Source organism: Pipistrellus hanaki, assembly GCF_964339955.1.
Source record: "Pipistrellus hanaki genome assembly, chromosome: 18".
In the NCBI taxonomy this organism is placed as follows: domain Eukaryota; kingdom Metazoa; phylum Chordata; class Mammalia; order Chiroptera; family Vespertilionidae; genus Pipistrellus; species Pipistrellus hanaki.
The window spans coordinates 21974078-21994943 of record NC_140520.1 but is presented as its reverse complement, the minus strand read 5'-3'; the positions used below and the strand labels follow the sequence as shown (position 1 = coordinate 21994943).

General features: G+C 39.4%; 3 protein-coding genes across 4 annotated transcripts in view; all 3 read right to left on the bottom strand.

Annotated features, from left to right (window-relative positions):
- DHX9 (DExH-box helicase 9) overlaps positions 1-15720 on the bottom strand; it is a 46183-nt gene extending 30463 nt beyond the window's left edge. The window contains exons 1-5 of one of the 2 annotated variants that reach the window (XM_084866568.1): positions 15558-15720; positions 9869-10001; positions 8105-8245; positions 1569-1683; positions 561-670 (exon numbers count right to left, since the gene is read on the bottom strand). In XM_084866568.1, the coding sequence (XP_084722694.1) occupies positions 561-670; positions 1569-1683; positions 8105-8245; positions 9869-9979 (477 nt within the window). In that variant the 5' untranslated portion in view covers positions 9980-10001; positions 15558-15720. The remainder of the gene's footprint in view (positions 1-560; positions 671-1568; positions 1684-8104; positions 8246-9868; positions 10002-15557) is intronic. The other variant, XM_084866569.1, reaches the window with a different exon arrangement.
- LOC311612998 (microsomal glutathione S-transferase 1) lies at positions 8640-9507 on the bottom strand. The gene has a single exon (XM_084866474.1). It carries the CDS (start codon positions 9384-9386, stop codon positions 8919-8921), a length of 468 nt encoding a protein of 155 aa, XP_084722600.1. The 5' UTR covers positions 9387-9507; the 3' UTR covers positions 8640-8918.
- Positions 15721-17636: 1916 nt separating the features above from the next.
- Positions 17637-20866, bottom strand: part of NPL (N-acetylneuraminate pyruvate lyase) — a 28248-nt gene continuing 25018 nt past the window's right edge. The window contains 2 exon segments of the mRNA XM_084866598.1: positions 17637-18877; positions 18879-19021. Of these exon segments, the coding sequence (XP_084722724.1) occupies positions 18731-18877; positions 18879-19021 (290 nt within the window). The 3' untranslated portion in view covers positions 17637-18730.

Here is a 20866-nt window from a genome sequence, read left to right as displayed (position 1 = left end):
TAATGCAAAAGCTGTTTTTAATAGTTTCTATTCCCAGTCAAAATTGAGCTGGATTTGTTTATACTGCATCTGATGGAATTCGTTTATACTGCATCTGATAGCTATTAACATTAAATACAGTATGTTAATAGCTAATGTATCAACTATTAGCTATTAACACATTGTATTTAAGTTGTTCCTAAGAAACCTTTGACAATTCTTTTGTGTGTACTAGTTTTACCACTTTAAATATATTAAGTAGGAGATAAGTTATTTTATCAAGGCACTTTTACAATGAGAGATCATAAAAAATGTATCAAGTGAGGTAACTACATTTCCTATAAAGCAGGTGAGATCTTTTATTACAACTAAGAAAAATAATGTTTTATTTCACACGCAATTCTAGTAATCAGATTTAATTTGTAGTTTAGATTTTTGGTGTCATGTGTGATCAAGATATCTCAAATAACCACTGAAAACAATCACCTAATTATTAACTTGCAAATATCTTAAACCTTGCTATGAACTGAAGTCTTCACTCACATTCCTAGAGATGTTAACACAGGGGATGACAGTCTTACCGCTTGTACTTCCTGTTCTTCCTTTGAGTAAAAATCGTTGCAGTTGGATTCTTGATCCCAGGTGGACCCAGGAACACCATAGCCAGAGGCCCCAATTTCAGAATTATTTTCTATTAAGGAAAGAAAATGACTGTGTGTTTTTCTGATGAATCAAACTGCAGGAAGTTCCTAAATATTTTAAAGACTATTCCTAATTTAGATTTTGGTACTCCATAATTAGAAACACAAGTTTCAATTATTTGGAAGTGGGCTTGAAATCTCCATGACTTACTTGAAAAGTGTTATGTGACTACAGGATGGGACTAAATTGCTAGATCCAAGGCTGGTATGCAGGGCTAAGCTAGCAGTAATGGTCAGAAGTGGTTGACAATCTAGCATGCATTAGCAGTGTAGCACTGTTTAAGGTGCTACCGTGTTTCCCCGAAAATAAGACATCCTCCAAAAATAAGACCTACTTACAGGTTTCCTTCTGAGTGAAATATAAGGCATCCCCCCGAAAAATAAGGCCCCTCTAGGCTCTGTCTCAGAATGCTATTGCTAAACATGAGAGATTTGGTCCACTGATTCTGAAAGAAATGGAGTCACAAGAAATTCACCAGGAAATTCAGGAATTAGATTGTTATGATGATGTTCCAGAAGATGATGACATGATTGTCATTAAATAAATGAGTAAATTCTTGATACTGTAGGATTCAGTTTGTCTGGTTTGTGTTGACAACTACCGTACTACCGTACCGTATACAGGTAATAAATTTCCTTTATTTTCATTTAACAATAAATGTGTACCGTATTCTTCTTCATAGAAAAATAAGACATCCCTGAAAATAAGACCTGGCGCATCTTTGGGAGCAAAAATTAATATAAGACACTGTTTTATTTTCGGGGAAACAGGGTTCATATGAAATAACTGATTAAATGATAAAACTATTTCTTTGCCAAGTATGACTAGGGAAGGAAGCTATCTGCTAGTGCTGGAGATAAAAAATGAGAAGATGAAAAGTTCCCTACCTGCCAAGAGAGCCAGATGTGGGGGAAGAGGTCCTCCCATGGTTGTTGGCACACTTTCGCCAGTATCTGCTGTAGTGTCAGGTGTATCGGTAGGTGGAGGCACAGGGGGTGCCACCTGCAAGTGAAAAAGTCAAGACAGTATAAGTAATTTCACCTTCACAGGGACTAGTAAATTCTTTTCTACTTAAAGCACACATGCTACCCCTCCTCTTCCCATATTAACCTCTTTGCTTTCAGTAACTATAAATTACTCTCATTTCAGGTAGAAAACGCAAGAGTAATATATATTACTCATAATTCTCCATCTGGGAATTTTATAATAACATGTACATAAATATAATTTTCCCATAAAAAGTGAGATCAGTTTCTGCTATATTGTTAATTTACTTCTTCCACTTACTATCTTTCTAAGTACATTCAACATTCAAGAAGTATCTGTTAGCTTACTACATAGTAACACTGTTCTGGGTATTGAGGATAAAACAATGCACAAAAGGCACATGTTCTGTACCTTTCTGTAACAGAGCTATGTTCAATAGCTATATTCTTATAAAGCTAAATAAGAAATAAAGACATAATATGTCAAGTGTGACAGAGAAAAATGAAGCAGAAAATAAAGACTGTGAGTGATCACTATTTAAATAAAGTGAACAGCCGAGACCGGTTTGGCTCAATGGATAGAGCGTCGGCTTGGGGACTGAAGGGTCCCGGGTTTGATTCCAGTCAAGGGCATGTACCTTGGTTGCGGGCAAATCCCCAGTAGGGGGTGTGCAAGAGGCAGCTGATCGATGACTCTCTCTCATCGATGTTTCTAACTATCTCTCTCCTTTCCTCTCTGTACAAAATCAATAAAATATATTTAAAAATAAATAAATAAATAAATAAATAAATAAAGTGAATAGGGAAAAGCTGCACTCATAGGTGACATTCGAGAAGAGATACGAAGCAAGTGAAGAGCCAACCAAAAAAGGAACTGGGAGAAGAGATTTCCAATAAGGAAACATCAAGGTTTAAGACAAATTCAAAATATTTTACATACATTTTCTACTTCTTTAAATATTGATCTACAAGAATTTTGAGGACTTACTACTCCATTGTATGGATATACCACACACAAATAAAAGCAGCAATGATTTGAAATTTCTGATGAAAAGACCAAAACAGGACTGCATTTGAAAATCAAGAAGACAAAAATCATGACTACAGAAGAAATATACAACTTTTAATATAGACAATAATAAAGACATTGTAATCAGTAAAGATTTTCTTACCTTAGTTCAGTCATCAATTCAAATAGAGACCACAACCAAGAAATCAAGGGAGGGCAGCAATGAAAGGTTTAGAAAAGATCATCAAGAGCAAAGATGTGTCAACAGAGACCAAGGTGAAATTGTTCACACCCATATTATTTCCAATTACTATGTATGGATGTGAAAGTTGGACAGTGAAGAAAGCTGACAGGAAAAAAACTGATTAGTTTCAAATATAGTTTAAGATGAACAAGTGTATCCTAGTGCAAAGTAAGCCTGAAATATCACTAGAGGAAAAAATGAAAAAATGGAAACTGTCCTACACTTTGGGCACATCATGAGAAGGCGGGGTTCTTTGGAAAAGATAATACTACTGGGAAAAATAGAAGGCAGTATGAAAAGAGGAAGACCAAATATGAGATGAATTAACTCCATAAAAGAAGCCATAGGCACAAATCTATAGGAGCTAAGCAAAGCTGTTAAAAACAGATTATGGATGCCATTCATAGCATGTTGCCAGGAGTTCCGAGCCAACTCAACAGCTGGCTCACGCGCACACACACACACACACGCACACACACTCTCTTGATATAATTCAAGCAATACCATGTTGATAATTTATAACCTCAAAAACCAAGAGAAAACAAATACTGAAAATCACTATTAAAAAATTATAAAGCCAGGCCAACATAGCTCAGTGGTTGAGTGTCAACCTGTGAACCAAGGTTCGATTCCTGATCAGGGCACATGCCCGGGTTGTGGGCTCAATTCCCAGTTGGGGGGTGGGCAGGAAGCAGCCAATCAATGATTCTCTCTCACCATTGATGTTTCTATCGCTCTCTCTCACTCTGAAATCAATTTTAATTATAAAACATTACCTTAAACTCTCTATACTTAGGCTTAAAAAAATTCATAAAAGTTAAAAGACATCAATATTTTAAAAAGCACCACAGTGCTCTACAGAAAGGTTGCTGAATTCCATACTCACCCAGCACTACATAAGATAATCTATTTTCCCACATTCTCTCTACTTCTTGGAATTATAGATACATTTCACATCTTTACCAATATCAGTTTTGGCATTTGTTATAACAATCTATTACTTTAATTTACAGTTTCTTTCCAATATTCTACCTGGATATTCACTGTTATCACTGATTTCTAAGAATTTAATATTTCAGTGCTATTCACTCTGTCATACAAGTTCCAAAAAAAAATTGACCTTTCCCTTTTAACTTTATCAATACTGCTCACTGTCTAAAAAAGTATATTTTCTATAGTCAAATCTAGTTTCTGCCTTTTACATTCTCCACAAAATGACCTTTCCTATCCTGAGAACTACTACCTACCATTTCTTATACAATAATAAAAGCATTTGAAGTTCCTTTGAATAAATGACTACCTATCTGCCCTCCAAAGTCTTGATAGACACTGTTATTTAAATGTCTGTCACTATAATTTTAAATTTTCATTTAGAACTAATTTCCAAATATTTAGTAGAATTTTTTGGGTCCCTTTCTAACATTACCATTTTAGTTTTGCCAATACATATTAACATTTTTAATGCTAAGTGGGCTGGTTCAATATGAACTGATGTTTGTCTTTTCTACTTTCTTCCTTAAAGTTTATTCTGATATTATGTCTACTCCCGTTTTATTTGTATTTCATTTGTCTGATAAAGCTTTATTCATTACTTTCCATCTTTCTGATTAAAAGATTCTATTATTTTATACAGAAAAGATGCAAGACCTGTGTAGCTGAAAAGCAGGAAGTGAGGAAGAAAATAAAAAATGCATAGTCAAAGCATTCAATAGAAAAGATCTGAGCATGTTAAAATGCTACAAAGAAAAGACAATAAGGTCTTGTTTCTGGTGTGGCCAAATAAGCTCCTGCAGTTAACATGAACTCCAGGGGAAAAAATACCTAAGAATCCCACAACTATATGAAGGCACTAAAAATGAACAAAAGCTAGCAGACTCTGGAGGGGACTTAAAATGAGAGAAATCAACAGATAGTGAAAGTGTAACTTCTATTTATTTTGGCTTTTAGTCTGAGAAAAGATTGTGAGGCAAATAAAACTCCAAAAGAAAATCTGGTTTTTCTGGCCAGAAGAATCAGTTTGGGGAACGAAACTACTAGAAAGTGAGGAGGGAATCCTGGAAAGTAAAGAGGGAGGAACCTTAAATTCTGTGCATGAACCATGTCCAAATTTCTAACCCTTGAAGTACATACACATACACTGGGCAGATTCCAATCTACCTAGCAAAGGATTGGAAAACTGAGGTAAGATTTGAGCTGTTAGTCAAAAGGCAGTGTTTGCAGAGAGAGAGTCCAATCAACTTACTGCTTGATAACACAGTAAAAGCAATACTCTCTGGAAGAACATTACTTAAGATCTCCACAATATAATATTCACAATGCTCAGACTATAATACAAAGTTACTTGACATTAAAAAAAGGAAAAGGTGATCTGATCTCAAGAGAAAATTAGGTGACTTATATGTTAGAATAGTAGTCAAGGACTTAAAAGCAGCTATTATAACTATGCTCAATGACATAAAGAAAATTCACATTCATGTATTATGAACATCTATAATAATAAAAACATAATATGCAAATCTACCAAATAGAATGACCATCTGGACGACCATGTTATGCGCTGGTGCCAGGCCAGCCTAGTGGGTGCCATCAATGGAGGGGCTCTCTGAAGGAGGCCCAGACTATATCCTATATATACTAGTGGCCCAGTGCACAAAATTCATGTGGGGGTGGGGAATGGAGGGTGACCCTCAGCCCGGCCTGCACCCTCCCCAATCTGGGACCCCTTAGGGGTAGTCTGACTGCCGGTTTAGGCCCAATACCTGTGGAATCAGGCCTAAACTGGCAGTCGGACATCCTTCTCACAATCTGGGACCACTGGCTCCTAACTGCTCACCTGCCTGCCAGCCTGATCACCCCCTAACCACTCCCCTGACAGCCTGATTGATGGCTAACTGCTTCCCTGCCTGCCTGATTGCCCCTAATTGCCCTCCTCTCCTAGCCTGATCACCCCTAAACACCTCTGCCTCGGCCCCACCACCATGGCTTTGTCCGGAAGGTCTCCAGATCTAATTAGCATATTACCCTTTTATTAGTATAGACTAGAGGCCCGGTGCACTAAATTCATACACGGAGGTTTGTGACCCTCAGCCCAGCCTGCACCCTCTCCAATCTGGGACCTCTCAAGGGATGTCCGAATGTCCGTTTAGACCCAATCGATCAGGCCTAAATGGGCAGTTGGACATCCCTCTCATAATCCAGGACTGCTGGCTCCCAATACTCACCAGCCTGCTTGCCCATAACTGCTTCTGCCTGCCAGCCTAATCGCTTCCTAACCACTCCCCTGCCAGCCTGAATGCCCCTAACTGCCCTCCCCTGCAGGCTTGATCACCCCCAACTGCCCTCGCTTGCAGGCCATCTTGTGTGTTGGAGTGATGGTCAATTTGCATATTACATTTATTAGATACCCTGTACAACAGCAACTTTGCAGAGTAGCCTCTCACATTCCAGGACCCCTGGGGGGATGTTGGAGAGCTGGTTTCAGCCCAATCCCTGCCAGGCTGAGGGACTCCACCCGCTTACTCTGCACACACTGGGGAAGGATGGCGGGAGGTTGGCTCCAGGGCATGTCCAGCCCTTCTTACCCAGTCCTGCCCCGCCGGCCACCTTCTAATTAATTTCCTTTCGATATGCACGAATCTGTGTACTGGTTCACTAATATGCTTATAATGAATGAAAAAATAGAAAATGCCACCAAACTGGTGAGCAAGGGGAGCGAAAAATTCTAGAAGTGAAAAATACAGTATCTAAAAATAAAAAATCCACTGGGTGGACTTACCAGCAAAATAGAGATGACAAAGAGAAAAAAGTGGTGAATTTTAAGATAGTCATTTGAAATCATCCAATCTGAGTAACAGAGAGAAAGAAGGAGGGGAAAAGAAAACAGCTTCGGGATCCTTGAGCTAACATCAAAAGTTTAAACATACATGTGTACACAGAAATCTCAGAAAGAGAAGAGAAAAAAAATGAGGCAGATGAAATAATAACCGAAAGTTTCTAAATTTGGTGAAAGACAAATTTAAAGATTCATGAATCTCAGCAAGCCCCAAGCAGTATAACAATAACCAAAAAACATACCTCGTCATATTATAATCAAACATAAAGAAAAAAAATGAAAGCAACCAAAGACAACCCAATGATTGGTTTTAGTTGACTTTCTATTAGAAAAAAGTGAAGGTAAAAGAATGAAAAATTATTTTTAAAGTACTGGAAAATGGAAACAGGCACCCCAAAAATCCTACTACTCAAAGAAGGTAATAGAAAAACATTTTCACATTTAAAAAATATTAAAGAGAATTTGCTGTTGGTAAGGCAAGCAACAGGAAGAGGCTAAGAGATATAGAATAGGTCATACCATGTGGAGCAAGTGCTAATAGTTTCAAATATTTGAAAGAGGTACAACATTGTTTTCATAGCCAGAAATAATGTCAAGATCACCTTGCCCAATCCCTTCATTTTATAAATGGGCAAAACAGTGTAATTAAAAATTCTATGATTGTCTACAATATAGTAGAAAGTCTCTTTTCTGTGTCAAAAGTAATGGAAGAAAATAAAACATGTATCTTTACAAGTCAGAACACAAAAATTCAGTGAAAATAAATTGTTAAATTTATATAGATATGATTTCTAAGTTTTATAAAACTGATTTTTCATTTCAGTTAAAGGTATCTACTTAAATCATAATGTGAACCTTTTTATAGTCAGACTTTCTGTTTAAGAGAAATAAAGTTTATTTCTTAAAAACAATAGTAGAGAGAGGTCTTTGCTGTATCCTTATATATAACTAAAATAATCATGGTATCAAAACCACTACAATGATATTCCATTACATGAAATGCTATTTTTTTTCTGTTATATAACAAAGTGTTAATGGGACCCAACATTGTGTCTTAAAATGTTATTGATTTTTATATTATATTTTGCTTAACGTGTTAAAACACACAGAACACAACAGGCTCTGGAAAAATCAGTCTACTAATTCATGAAATATATAAAATGGTATTTCCTAAGCCCACAAATCAAGTACATAATAATGAAATATCTTAAGGAACTCATCCCAATATTCTTAGAAAATCCAAATGCATTTGAAAACAACATTGGAAAATTGTCACTCTATAGTCTCCATACACATTGGGTTAGCATACACTCTTAACATACATCGTCAAGTGCTTGGCCTGAAGTACTTACCGCAATAGCTGGGACTTCTTCACTCTTTACTTCATTTATTCGAACCAAATAGTTAACGAAGTCTCTGGCAGCATTGCTCTGTGCATCTTTTTTATTAGTGGAATTGCCCATGCCAATGTAATTATATCCTTCCACTCGAACCTTTAACAGTAAATAAAACAATTTATTAAGAGACGGGCCTAAGTGTAATTCTGGGATTTAAAAAAAAAAAAAAATCGTAATTCAACAATCCATTAAGAAATAACAGTTGACTACTGGAGATATACTCCATAAACACACTGAAAATAACACATCTACTATAAGAGAATATGGATTGACTGCCTTATGAAAAAGTTTGAAGCATGTTGTCCAATGATAAACTAAGCCAAAAACCAGAATAAATTATGTGACTCAGAAATTCTCCTCTAATGCAACAGAATGTTCCACATTAAAATGCAATGTTTTTTTTTTTATTCTTTAAATTCTTTATTTCATACATCCATTTCAGCAATATTGAAATAGTTTTCTCATACATGCACTCACTCTTTTTATAGGTTCAAAATATGAAATGGTGAATGAGTATTACTACAAATTATAATCAAAATGTATACCCAAGTACTTTTAGAATAAGATAACAGATTTAAGAATTGTGTTAAATTTCTAGTGCAAATATATCACAAAAGTAAAGGACATTGGTAATGTTAAGATTCAGTCTAGGTTTCTCCCACCTTAATTTCTCTGCTCCCTCCCACTTAAAATCTTAAAAAGTTTTCATTATAAATTGGAAATACAGAATTCTTAGAAAATAATAGGGTGATGAGTTGTGTGATTCTCCTTACAGGTACAATCTAGTCTTCAGCAATCTGTAAGCCATTGACCAAGTAACTCCATATCCAAGAAAAAAAGCCAAAGCACGATTTGGCTGGGGAAGGGGTAACAAATATGAAATTGTGTGGTAGATCCGTGCTCCAACAAAGAGTCTGAAGTGCAGGATAGCTGTAGAGAGATCTGGGCCACTCAAGGAATACAGAAGGCCAATCCCAAGAAATGGCACAATATTTTCAAGGTCATTCAGGTGGGCCCTTCGTACACGTTCTACTCTGTCATCAACCCGAATGTACTTCTTGGCATTTTCTCCTTTGCCAAAGCTTGCACAGTCTTCCGGGTTGACAAAAGCCTTTCTTGTCATTCTATAGAATGCAGTTGCAGTACTCATAAACATCATTTTTGAAAGAACAATCGTCGTATAGGAGGCAAACGCCATGAATACTTCATTTTCCATTAGCTCAGCAAGGTCAACCATTTTTTCAACTTTGATCGTGGGTCCCGTGGATCCCGTGGGTCGCAGCAGGAGCGAGGCTACAGAGCTGTCCCCGCGGGCCGGCCGCTCAACTGGGGGGACTTTCGCTGCGCGGGGCGGACCGGACGCCTTAAAATGCAATGTTATAAGACCCAAGAACAAGCTCTCCATTTATTTTAAGCACTTAGATCTAACGCAATGAAGAATTGTTCTACTTTTTACAGGAGAAGGCAAAATAGCAACCAACTGCCTAATCTGTGTTACTGGAACTGTAGAAGCTGAAGAAGATACATGTTCTAGTTAGAATAATTTACCTAGCATATTGTTTTAAAAATAATATTAATCTGAAAATGATTTATAAAGATATAGAACAGCAGGCAATCCACAATCAAGAACATTATCCAATGTGTAACACATTACCATTTCCAAATAGAAAATAATAAATAATCTCAAAAATCATATCAACATTCAGTATTCTTTAGTACCTCACACATGAATTTCTGTCTGTTTTTGTTCCCCACTGCTCTTATTTCATAGGTTGGGGCCATCTTCCTTTTGCCACACCAGGCATACAGAAAGTTTTTAACATCACCCATGATGCAGGTGTTATCTTCAGACCTAAAAAAAACCCAAAAATTAGTTAAAAACTGCATTACTTTTAAGAGTAAACTTTGGAAATTACCAAGCTGGAAATAACAACTGGAATTTACTAAAATCTAGGTTAAACATAAGATATTCAATGCATTGCTACCGTGTTTCCCCAAAAATAAGACATCCTCCGAAAATAAGACCTAGTGCATGGAAAGATAAGACATCCCTTGAAAATAAGACCTAGTGCAACTTTGGGGAAAAAAATTAATATAAGACACCGTCTTATTTTCTGGGAAACATTTATTCTGCCTATGAATAAATTTAATCACATAATTAGTCTATGACGTTTTAAGAAAGAGCAGGATACAAAATTGTACAATTAGAACTACATAAAAATATATATGCATAAATCAATACTAAAAATGTCCCCTAAAATGGTTATCTTTGGGTGACTACAGTGACTTTTAAAGAATTTATGTAATGCCCCACATTTTACAATAAGCACATTATGTGCTTTAACTCCTTTAATCCTCACAACACTGGTAACATTATATGATAAATACACACTATTATCTTTTTACAGAGGAAGAAACAAGGGCATACAAAGTTTAAGTAACTTTCTCAGTTACCTGCTTAAAAGGCCTAATTCAAACTCAAACTACTTTCTAAGAAATGGTCATCCATTTTTATTCTTATCCTGATTATGTCTCCTAGCTATAGACTTTATATTGTAAATCCAAATACAAAAAAATATGCTGTACCTGATCTAAAAACAGTAATCTGTTAACTTCAATCTCTCCTTTAGGCCTTGCTATCACCGTTAGAGGATACTAAGTTTTCTTGAGGTGCAACATAGCATAGTTTGCACTCCCCTCTATTTCCCAATTTGCAAGATACCAACAGATACAAAGCCTAAGTCTAAAACATGGCTGCAAATTATAAGCAAGATATGAAACCAAATTTAGAACCAAAACAAAAGCTATGAATTTTTTGCTGTGAGAAGAAATCCCATAACATCAAACTTTGCCTTTTGTTAATTAATGTTTAGTGAATTTTGTTAATACCTACATCTAATGTCATCAAACTGGATCCTGTAACTGCAGACTAACCCTGGGGACACCCTATTAATAGAAAAGGCACGGAAAGCTGAAGCTACCTATCTATAAATTCCACCCCTGAATAATTAATTAAAAAAACCACAAGCCTTCAAAGTGATAATGTAGTCTCATCTAACCCCATAATATTCAATATTAACTACATGCTAATGTGTCCAAAAGTACACTGAAAACTTACTCCTTTCTAGAGTACAAAATCAAGTTCATCCAACTACAGCACTAACAAACTCATTTGAATTCTAATTTGGCATCTCAGTCAAAACAGAATTTTAAATTTCCTTCCCAAACTCATCCTTCTCCATGCCCCAATTCCAGTGTTCCCATCTCCCTACATGCACCACCATCTACCAAGTTACTCATCATCAACCAACTGGGATTCATCTACTCAAGATCCTCCACAGCTATCCTTGTAGAGCCTCTACTCAGTGCTGGACAGTATCCCTAGGTCATCTATTCTACTTTACCCTTACAACAACTATACAGAAAAAGCATTAGTGTCCCCTTTTTATTGGTATAACTCCTAATTTACTATACAATTCCGCCTCCAAAACTTATTTCTGTGAATGAAAAACGGACACATACTAAACCTGACAAATTCAGGGGGTGAGGTGGAGGGCCAGCATGGTAGGCCCCACATACTCAAAGACTGGAAGTAACCACATAGGATGGTCTGAATATAAAAACGCCTAACTAGAGGTGACCCATGGTGGGTAATCCTGTCCTAGAGTCCAGTGAGTTCCTTGTCATAGGTCAATCTTTCAACTTAAGTGAGCTTGTCTGCTGTCTTTTTGTTTCTAAGATAGCACACCTTTGAAACTTCTCCGACCCCTTAGGACACAACTTATTGCAGAACCCCTCATTGTTATATTGCTCCCAAATACCATCTTTATGCTAATTATTAAATACCCCAAACCCCCAAATGTAAGAGAAATGTTTGTTTTACTTTTAGCCAATCCCTTTCCCGTTTGCTTCCTCCCACCCTTAATCTGCCGCCAATGAATTTCATGTCACTCTCCTTATGCCTCTTTTCCTCTGATTTAATGTATAAGCTGTAAGACTGCCATTCTCCAAAGCACTCCGTTGAGATTTTGCTTCCCAACCGGTCTGGACCTTTCCATCTCTTCTCCCACCACTACTGTGCATCTGGCGGACTGCAATGTCAACATGAATGATTGATTCCCTTTTCACTAAGGCCACCCCGAAATCCTTTTTCTTTTAAATCCTTCTCACAATGAGGTACCATCTCACATCCGTCAGAATGGCTAACATCAACAAATCAATAAACAAGTGCTGGTAAGCATGTAGAGAAAAAGGAACTCCCTTACACTGCTGGTGGGAATGCAGACTGGTGCAGCCACTGTGGAAGACAGTATAGAGTTTCCTCAAAAAATTAAAAATAAAACTCTCATTTGACCCAGTAATCCCACTTCTAGGACTATATCCCAAGAAACCAGAAGCACCAATCAGAAAGGATATATGCACCCCTATGTTCATAGCAGCACAATTTACAATAGCTAAGATTTGGAGGCAGCCCAAGTGCCCATCAGCAGATGAGTGGATTAAAAAACTGTGGAACATCTACACAATGTAATACTACACTGCTATAAAAAAGAAGGAACAGCTGAAACCGGTTTGGCTCAATGGATAGAGTGTCGGCTTGGGGACTGAAGGGTCCCGGGTTCGATTCCGGGCAAGGGCATGTACATTGGTTGTGGGCACATCCCCAGTAGGGGGTGTGCAAGAGGCAGCTGATCGATGACTCTCATTGATGTTTCTAACTCTATATCTCTCTCCCTTCCTCTCTGTACAAAATCAATAAAATATATTAAAAAAAAAAAAAGGAACATTTACCATTTGCAACAGCATGGATAGAACTGGAGAGCATTATGTTAAGGGAAATAAGCCAGTTGAAGAGAAATATCACTCATATGTGGGATATAATGATTACAATATTTTTAAAAATATATAGTTTATTGATTTTTTACAGAGAGGAAGGGAGAGGGATAGTTAGAAACATCTATGAGAGAGAAACATTGATCAGCTGCCTCCTGCACACTCCCTACTGGGTATGTGCCTGCAACCAAGGTACATACCTTTGACCGGAATTGAACCTGGGACCCTTGAGTCCGCAGGCAATCAAAGGACTTGTAAGCATGCAGATTAGCATAACCACTGGACACCGACATTGGGTCAGTGGGGGCTTGCCTGAGGTGGGAATGGTGGTGGTGGGGTCAATTGGGGAAAGAGACATATAAAACTTTAGACTATAAAATAAACAAATAAATAAATCTCTCACCACACCAGCAGTCACAGGACCTTTTCAGTTTCTTCCCTTAAGGGCTCACTAAATCGCCTCTACCTCTGCAGTTCTGCTTTTTCCTTGTCCTCAAGGCTAATGAGCCATGTCCCTCAGTTCAAAGATCTCTTTCCTCCAGAATGCCTTCCCTATCCACCCTATGCAGCTCTCTCTACCTTTACACTACTTAATTTCTCACGTTGAAAGGAGGCAGAAATAGAATGTTGGGGAACCAGCTAGTATGGTAAGAAATATTTGCCATGCTGTCAACCATCACTGTTTTATTCTGAGCGGACCTGGAGATGCAGCCCTTCCACCCCATTTGGAGCTGCCCATTATCATGGAAAGATTAACTACTATGCCAGCCCTTGGAAGGTCCCCCAGCGCTTTTTTTGCATACCTGCAGGCCTTTGCAAAACTCCAGCCTGCTTACCAGTTAATTACCCACCCGGCATTCCCCTTGGCCATTTCCCCAGGTAACTCCAGCCCTTGCATATCACTAAGCCCTTGGCAGACACCTAGTCCTTTTGCGTGTCAGTAAACTGCTCTTTTGCCTTCCTTTGTATTGGGTCGGCAACTAAGTAATTGCGGATTTTTAAAAGAAAATCAAAGACAATTTTTTCATGGAACTAAATAACTTTATTCTGTAATGTATTGCCCATTTTGATCAATGACCTTTTGCCATCTTTCAGGCAGCATCATAATCCCACGTTCAAAAAACTTCTGGTTTTTATTAGCAAAAAACTGAATCAGGTACGATTTGACATCATCATCATTATTGAAATTTTTACCATTCAAGGAGTTTTGTAAAGATCGAAACAAAAAGTAATCAGATGGTGCAAGGTCAGGACTATATGGTGGATGTGGCAAAACATCCCAACCAAGCTCCATTAATTTTTGCCGAGTGACCAAAGATGTGTGTGGCCTTGCATTGTCATGATGGAATACAACACCTTTTCGATTTGTCAATTCGGGCCGCTTTTCTTCAACTGCATTGTTTAATTTCGTTAGTTGTTCAATGTAGACATCAGAATTGATCGTTCGGTTGGGTGGTCATCAACTTCAACTGGACGACCAGAGCGTTTTTCATCTTTGAGTGAAAAATCACCAGAACGAAATTTGGCAAACCAATTTTGACACTGCCATTCTTTTAAGGCGTCGTCACCATAAACAGCACATAACTTTTTATGAGCTTGCGATGCGTTTTTCCCTTTGCGGAAATAAAAAAGCAAAATATGACGAAAATGTTCCTTTTGATTTTCCATTTTTCAACGAACGCCAAACGAAAACTACAAAACAGATCAAAAAACTTTTTTTTACTGATTAACAGCTGAATAGCCAACTATCAAATAACAAAATGTGTTTTACATTTGTACTACGTCTGCAAACCTAAAAATTCAACTGAAGCCGTGTGAAACCCGCAATTACTTAGTTGCCGACCCAATAGTTCTACGTATGTAAGCACCTGGCTTATTGGGGGCTGCAGAGCAGATGGTTGTGGCTCTCCCATACTGTTGTGGCCAGCAGTATTGGGATAAATGCTCACGTATGATTTAACCTGTCTCTGCTTATATTGGCTCGAGTAGTGGCAGGCAGCAGGGACCCAATGTTTGCCCGGTTACACGATGTCTTTTTATCGAAACCAGCAGACGTTTATCTCCCTTCCCGCCTCAGCCCCCCTACCCCCACCCCCACCCCCACCCCCAATCCGCACCGCCACCTCGGTGAGGGGCAGGACTGTGACTAACATGTTCAGGGCTCCATTCACACGGCCTGCGGGACTGCGCCGCGTTTGCAGCACAAAGGAATGACGGAATGGCCTTGGGTGTGTGTGGAGTCAAGCGGGCTCATCCCCCCCCAACACAACGGTCCCCCTTTCGATGGGGCCTGACAACGCCCCAGTGCGGCCGGAGAAGGAAGCCGGGTTTGTTTGGGCTGCTAGGGAGGCAGGACTGGGATTAGCGGGCAAAAGGCCGGGGGCTAAGACGCACCCTGGGTTGCGCAAGCGCGGTGGGGCGAGTAGCACGCACCCCGCAACCCTGCACGCGGCGCGGCGGCTCGCCCTTCCCCCACCCGCCACCGCGGCCCGCGCTTCGCAACAAAGCCCGGCTGCAGAGCGGCGGGGCCCCACGCCGCCCGCCACAACGGGCGGCCACGACGTCTCTTCCTTACCGGCCTCCGCTGCCTGGTGCCCGAGAGCACAGCCCTCTCAGGACGGTCCGCGGACGCGGCCGCTATCGGAGACACCCGGCGAACGAACCGCAAGCCGCTCGCACTGAGGTGCCGGCGAAATGGCTCCTGAGGCGACGACGGGGGGCGTGGCCAGTGCGTTCACGCAGGCGCAGAAAAAAGCGAGCGAGGCGCCGCGGACGCCGCCCGGAAGAGGCGGGGCCTGAGCATCCCGTCGCCTAGGAGATCCGCTGCGCCTCTAGGGTCGCTTCCGATAGTGCTGCAGGCCTACCTTTGAACGTTTTGGGGAGTAGGGGTCTTGTATGTTTTGTTTTGTTTTGAAAAATATATTTTATTGATTTTACACAAAGAGGAATTGAGAGGGGTAGAGAGTTAGAAACATCGATGAGAAAGGAAGATGGACCATAGATCCAGGAATCGAATCCTGGACCTTTCTTCCGCAGGCGGAGGCTCTATCCACTGAGCCAAACCGGTTTCAGCATCTTAAATCGTTTTGATGCAGCAAAATGTTTCACAGTTTTTGTCACTGGGACCTCGAGGAGATGAGGTGCCCTTCGAAGACTGAACTGGAAACGTTAGGTGCTGACTTAGTGGGGTTGTTGTGATGATTGAGACGGGACATGAGAGACGTTTAGCTCAGTATTTGGCAGGTAATATGTGTTCAAGAATGTTATTGTTGTGATTCGGACACTGTAACGCGGCCGTCTCCTGAAAAAGAAATTAGCTCAGTGAAGGCAGGAACCCTGCTTGGCTAGCTCAGGCCACTCACCACAGTGCTGGGCACACTACATTAAGAGCTCAATAAAGCCGAAACCGGTTTGGCTCAGTGGATAGAGCATTGGCCTGTGGACTGAAGGGTCCCAGGTTCGATTCCGGTCAAGGGCATGAGCCTTGGTTGTGGGCACAACCCCGGTGGGGAGTGTACAGGAGGCGGCTGGTCGATGTTTCTCTCTCATCGATGTTTCTGGCTCTCTATCCCTCTCCCTTCCTCTCTGTAAAAAATCAATAAAATATATATTTTTTTAAAAAAAAGAGCTCAGTAAAAACTAGTTTAATAAATAGATAACATCCTTCAAGGTTGTTCTGGCTTGCCGTGGAGATCCTTTTGTCTTCAGAATCTTTGGAATGCTTTATCTCCTGAACTGCTGTAACTAGTCACTGTTAAATTTTCAACTATGGTGCTTCCTAAGGGGGCCAACAAAATACAAAATATTTCAAATAAAAGTTGTTCCAGAGAATCCTGACTAAATCGATTTATCTGGGCCCATTAAATGGTACACCGTATTTTTCACCTCTTTTATTACTTTTTTTTCTTAACACTCCTAGCTCATAGTGATCAATCGTTTTAAAACTCTTGTTGCTCTTACAATTGGAATAACAATTGAATATTTATTCATTCTTTTATATTCTCCATGTATTGTTCTCTTCAATTAAGGGTAACATCATTCAGGAAAAGGCATTATTTTTTCTTTGTACCTTTCAGGGTGTTTACAGCCTCAAGTGCCTGATGTTTATGATAAGGGAAGTTCAACTATCATAAATGGATTGCAAGTGTTTTCAATTAGATGCGGAACACAGCAACATATTAAGTATAAACAAAGCTTTCAGAGGTGGAACTTTGGCTTCCAAGGATTATGGAAATTGTTATTATTGAGTTGGTTCTTAATTTAGCCCCTAAACACTTCTACCTGCCAGCCTGATCACCCCTTAAATAACCCCCTACCAGCCTGGTCACCCCCAACTACTCTCCCCTGCCAACCTGGTTGCTCCCAAATGCCCTACCCAAACTGGCCTGATTTCCCACAACTGCTGGTCATCCTGTGTCAGCCATACTGTGACCACATGGGGCAGTCATCTTGTGTGAGGGTGTGACGGTCAATTTGCATATTACCTACTTATTATATAGGATTCTTTTTTTATGGCTTGCTGTGCATATGTTATTATTTTGCTATTAGTTAAAAGGTTTAGCAGTAATATTCTCAGTTGTATAAAGAACATACACTGAATTGCTTGAATAGCTGCAAAAACTAATAATAATAACCTCCACTTCATTGTGCTTATATGTCCAGCATGATTCTATTGATTCTTTTTTATAAGCAAGCATGACAATGGAGGTCATTCACGGATATTACTTTTTTGTATCCCCTGTACCAGTTCCTACTGAAACATTTATCTACAAGCCCTGTGACTTTCTGTACAGAAATTTACTCATTTATTGGACTTTGTAACTTGCTTTGCTTTATTTTTATAGTTATCTTTGTTTTCTCTGCCTTTATTTTATAGAAATTACTTTAACATTAATTCACACTTTGGCTTGCTTCTTACTTTTGTGGCCATTGAAACACCATATTCACAGTGACTGTTATGATTCCCTATTAAGGAGTGGGGCTTAATTTCCCCAAGCAGGAATAAATTTGAGCATTTTGCTGATACTCATACATTTATATAAGGATATAGGATTTTTTACTTTTTCTTGGAGGAGAAAGGGGAAGTTTGTGGTGGCCACCTAACCCAATCTTTTTGGAGAAAACCCATGACATCACAATTAACCTGAAAGCAGGTGTTCTAGAGTCATGCTGAGCAGCCAATGAAGCTGGTGTGCTAATAGCTGTGCATTTGTTGAGTCGTGTTGTAATTTGGCATTCAAGGTAGCTCAGCATTTTTCTAGATTCCAAATGAATATTTATTAACATGACAGTACATTACAAGTGGTTTCAAATTAGAAAACTTGAAGATAGGATTGAGAACCAGAAATCAAGATAATGGGAGCTCCCAAAGGCGGAGGGGATTAATTATAATTTCTATCTTGATTCCATTTCATCCATAAAAGCAGAAATTTCTCAATGAAGATTTTGTACAGTATTGGATGACTCAGGGCTCATTGCTCTTGGAGTTTTTGTCCCTTCACAAAAATAAAATTTTTTAAAGATCATAGTAGGTACTTTATTTGATTGGAGATTTCATTTGTAGTTCAAGCTCATCTATAAAGTCCTTGAGAAATGAATGCACTCTTCAAGGTGGATTATATCCCAATGTACACACCCTGACTTGATAGAGCGGCATTAGCTAGCAGGGGTCCTCAAACTTTTTAAAGTGGGGGCCAGATCACGGTCCCTCAGAGAGCTGGAGGGCCGGACTATATGAACTACTAATTCCTACTGTAACACCTTGGCTGTGCTCACTGCCCAAAAAACCTGGCGGGCAGGATCAGACTCCCCTGGGGGCTGCATGTGGCCAGCGGGCCGTAGTTTGAAGACCCCTGAGCTAGAGGTTTCCAAGTTTCCATTCTTTAAATCCCTAAAAAGAAAGGAAACCCAGACTCTTCAGTTTAGCTTCTGCCTTATCAATAAACTCCTTGGAGGCTCTCTGCAGTGGGAGCCGGGGTGGGCCCATTGGAATCCCAGACACCAGAGTCATGATGGCTTTGGTCTGTGACACTCCGAAACCTATACAGAAAAAATAAAGGAGGCAATGTGACCGGGACTGTCCACTCCACCACAAACACCCCCAAGAAGAGATCACATTCTTACAGTGACTGCTACGAACAGCATAGGGTGAGCTAAAAGATGGGAATGTTTCTAGTCACTGAGGAAGACTGAGAAGACAGGGAGTCCCTCTTCCTGCTTCAAATACATAGGAATGCTGGGGGTGGGGGATGTTTTAAACAAACTGACAAGCTATAAAAATAAAGGAAATAAGACTAAAGTTAACCTCAAAAGCAAAAAGGAGGCACCAAAGTTATCAGGAATAAAAGAGGTCAGAGTAGTGAAGAGCTGAAGTGGAATGGTCCATGAGAATAATCTGATTCAGGGGTATAGTGTTGTTGATCAAATGATAGAGGACCTCATTGCTAGGACAGAATTTAGTTCAAGCATGTCTAAGAAGTCCCTGAGAAATGCACTATTGAAGGTAGTTTGTGACTCAATGCTGCTGTTCTGGGCTGGTGTGATAAAGCTGGGGCAGGAAAGCAAGAGGAAGCCGTGGGTCCGTGCATAGCAAGGAGCTGGACTCAAATTCCCTGCGTAAAACTGGTAGCCAGCCTTCTATGAAAAGGAAGAGGAAAAAAAAAAAAAAAAAAACCCCAGCCCATGGACTTAGGGATGGAGGCCCAGCTCTTGACTTCTGCCTGGGCTGTGGATGGAAAATGATCACATGAAAGAAGTCCTGAGCCCATGCCATACATGAATGGTAGATCCATATTTGCATTATGCACTTGATGTAGGAACCAGACTAGGAAATAACCTAAAGACTGGTTAGAACATGTGAAATTACAAGTCCCAGTAGAGGCTTGATAGGACACCTCACAACCTGGACACAGTGGATTGCCCAGAAAGCAAGAGACTCTGAAGATGCATTCAGTTAAAAATGACAGAGAACAGGAGGAAAAAGAAGCTGCATCAAACCAGCAAATGCACAATTAGCAAATTTCTTGTCCTGTGAACTGATACAAAACTCTAAAGGAGTCTTCTCAGAGGTAAAAAAAAAAAAAAAAAAAAAAAAAGTAGAAGCCCTGGGCTAAGAAAGGGGCATAGAAATAAAGAATAGGAAGACTTGAAAACAACAACAGCCTAAAAGAAATACTGGAAATGAAAAATATATAATCAGTGAAACGAAATATAGCTAAAGATAGAATTAGTGATTTTGAAGGTAGATTTCAGGAAATGACCCAGAAAAGAGAAAAAGATATTTGTTTTATTTTTTAAAAATATATTTTATTGATTTTTTTACAGAGAGGAAGGGAGAGGGATAGAGAGCTAAAAACATTGATGAGAGAGAAACATCGATCAGCTGCCTCCTGCACACCCCTCACCAAGGATGTGCCCACAACCAATGTACAGCCCTTGGCCGGAATCGAACCTGGGACCTTTCAGTCCGCAGACCAACACTCTATCCACTGAGCCAAACCAGTTTTGACAATATTTGTTTTCTTAACTGGTATTGCTTTTGGATCCATGGTATAAGAAATAACTTCTTTTTGCTAAATTAACTTAGTTACAGTAACAATTCGGCATTGAGAAGGAAAATACCTACTAGATTAAATAGCATATAGTTTGATGAGTGCAAAATGACCTGTGGTTATTATGAATAAATAGGGCGCTACCTTCATGATAGGACTATATGTTTATTAAGCTAAGTTTCTCTTTGACTAAACCATAAAAACTCAACTCCAGCTCCTAAGAAAGTCTGAAATGAGCTGTTTAAGATATGCTTTTTTAGAATATAAAAACTATCTTCAAAAATAAAAAAGAAGCACAATAAAAACTATCTTCAAGAGTCCCCTTTTAAAATGC

Excerpts from the sequence above, each read along its gene's own strand:
- LOC311612998 (XM_084866474.1), bottom strand. The coding sequence starts at position 9,386 with ATGGTTGACCTTGCTGAGCTAATGGAAAATGAAGTATTCATGGCGTTT.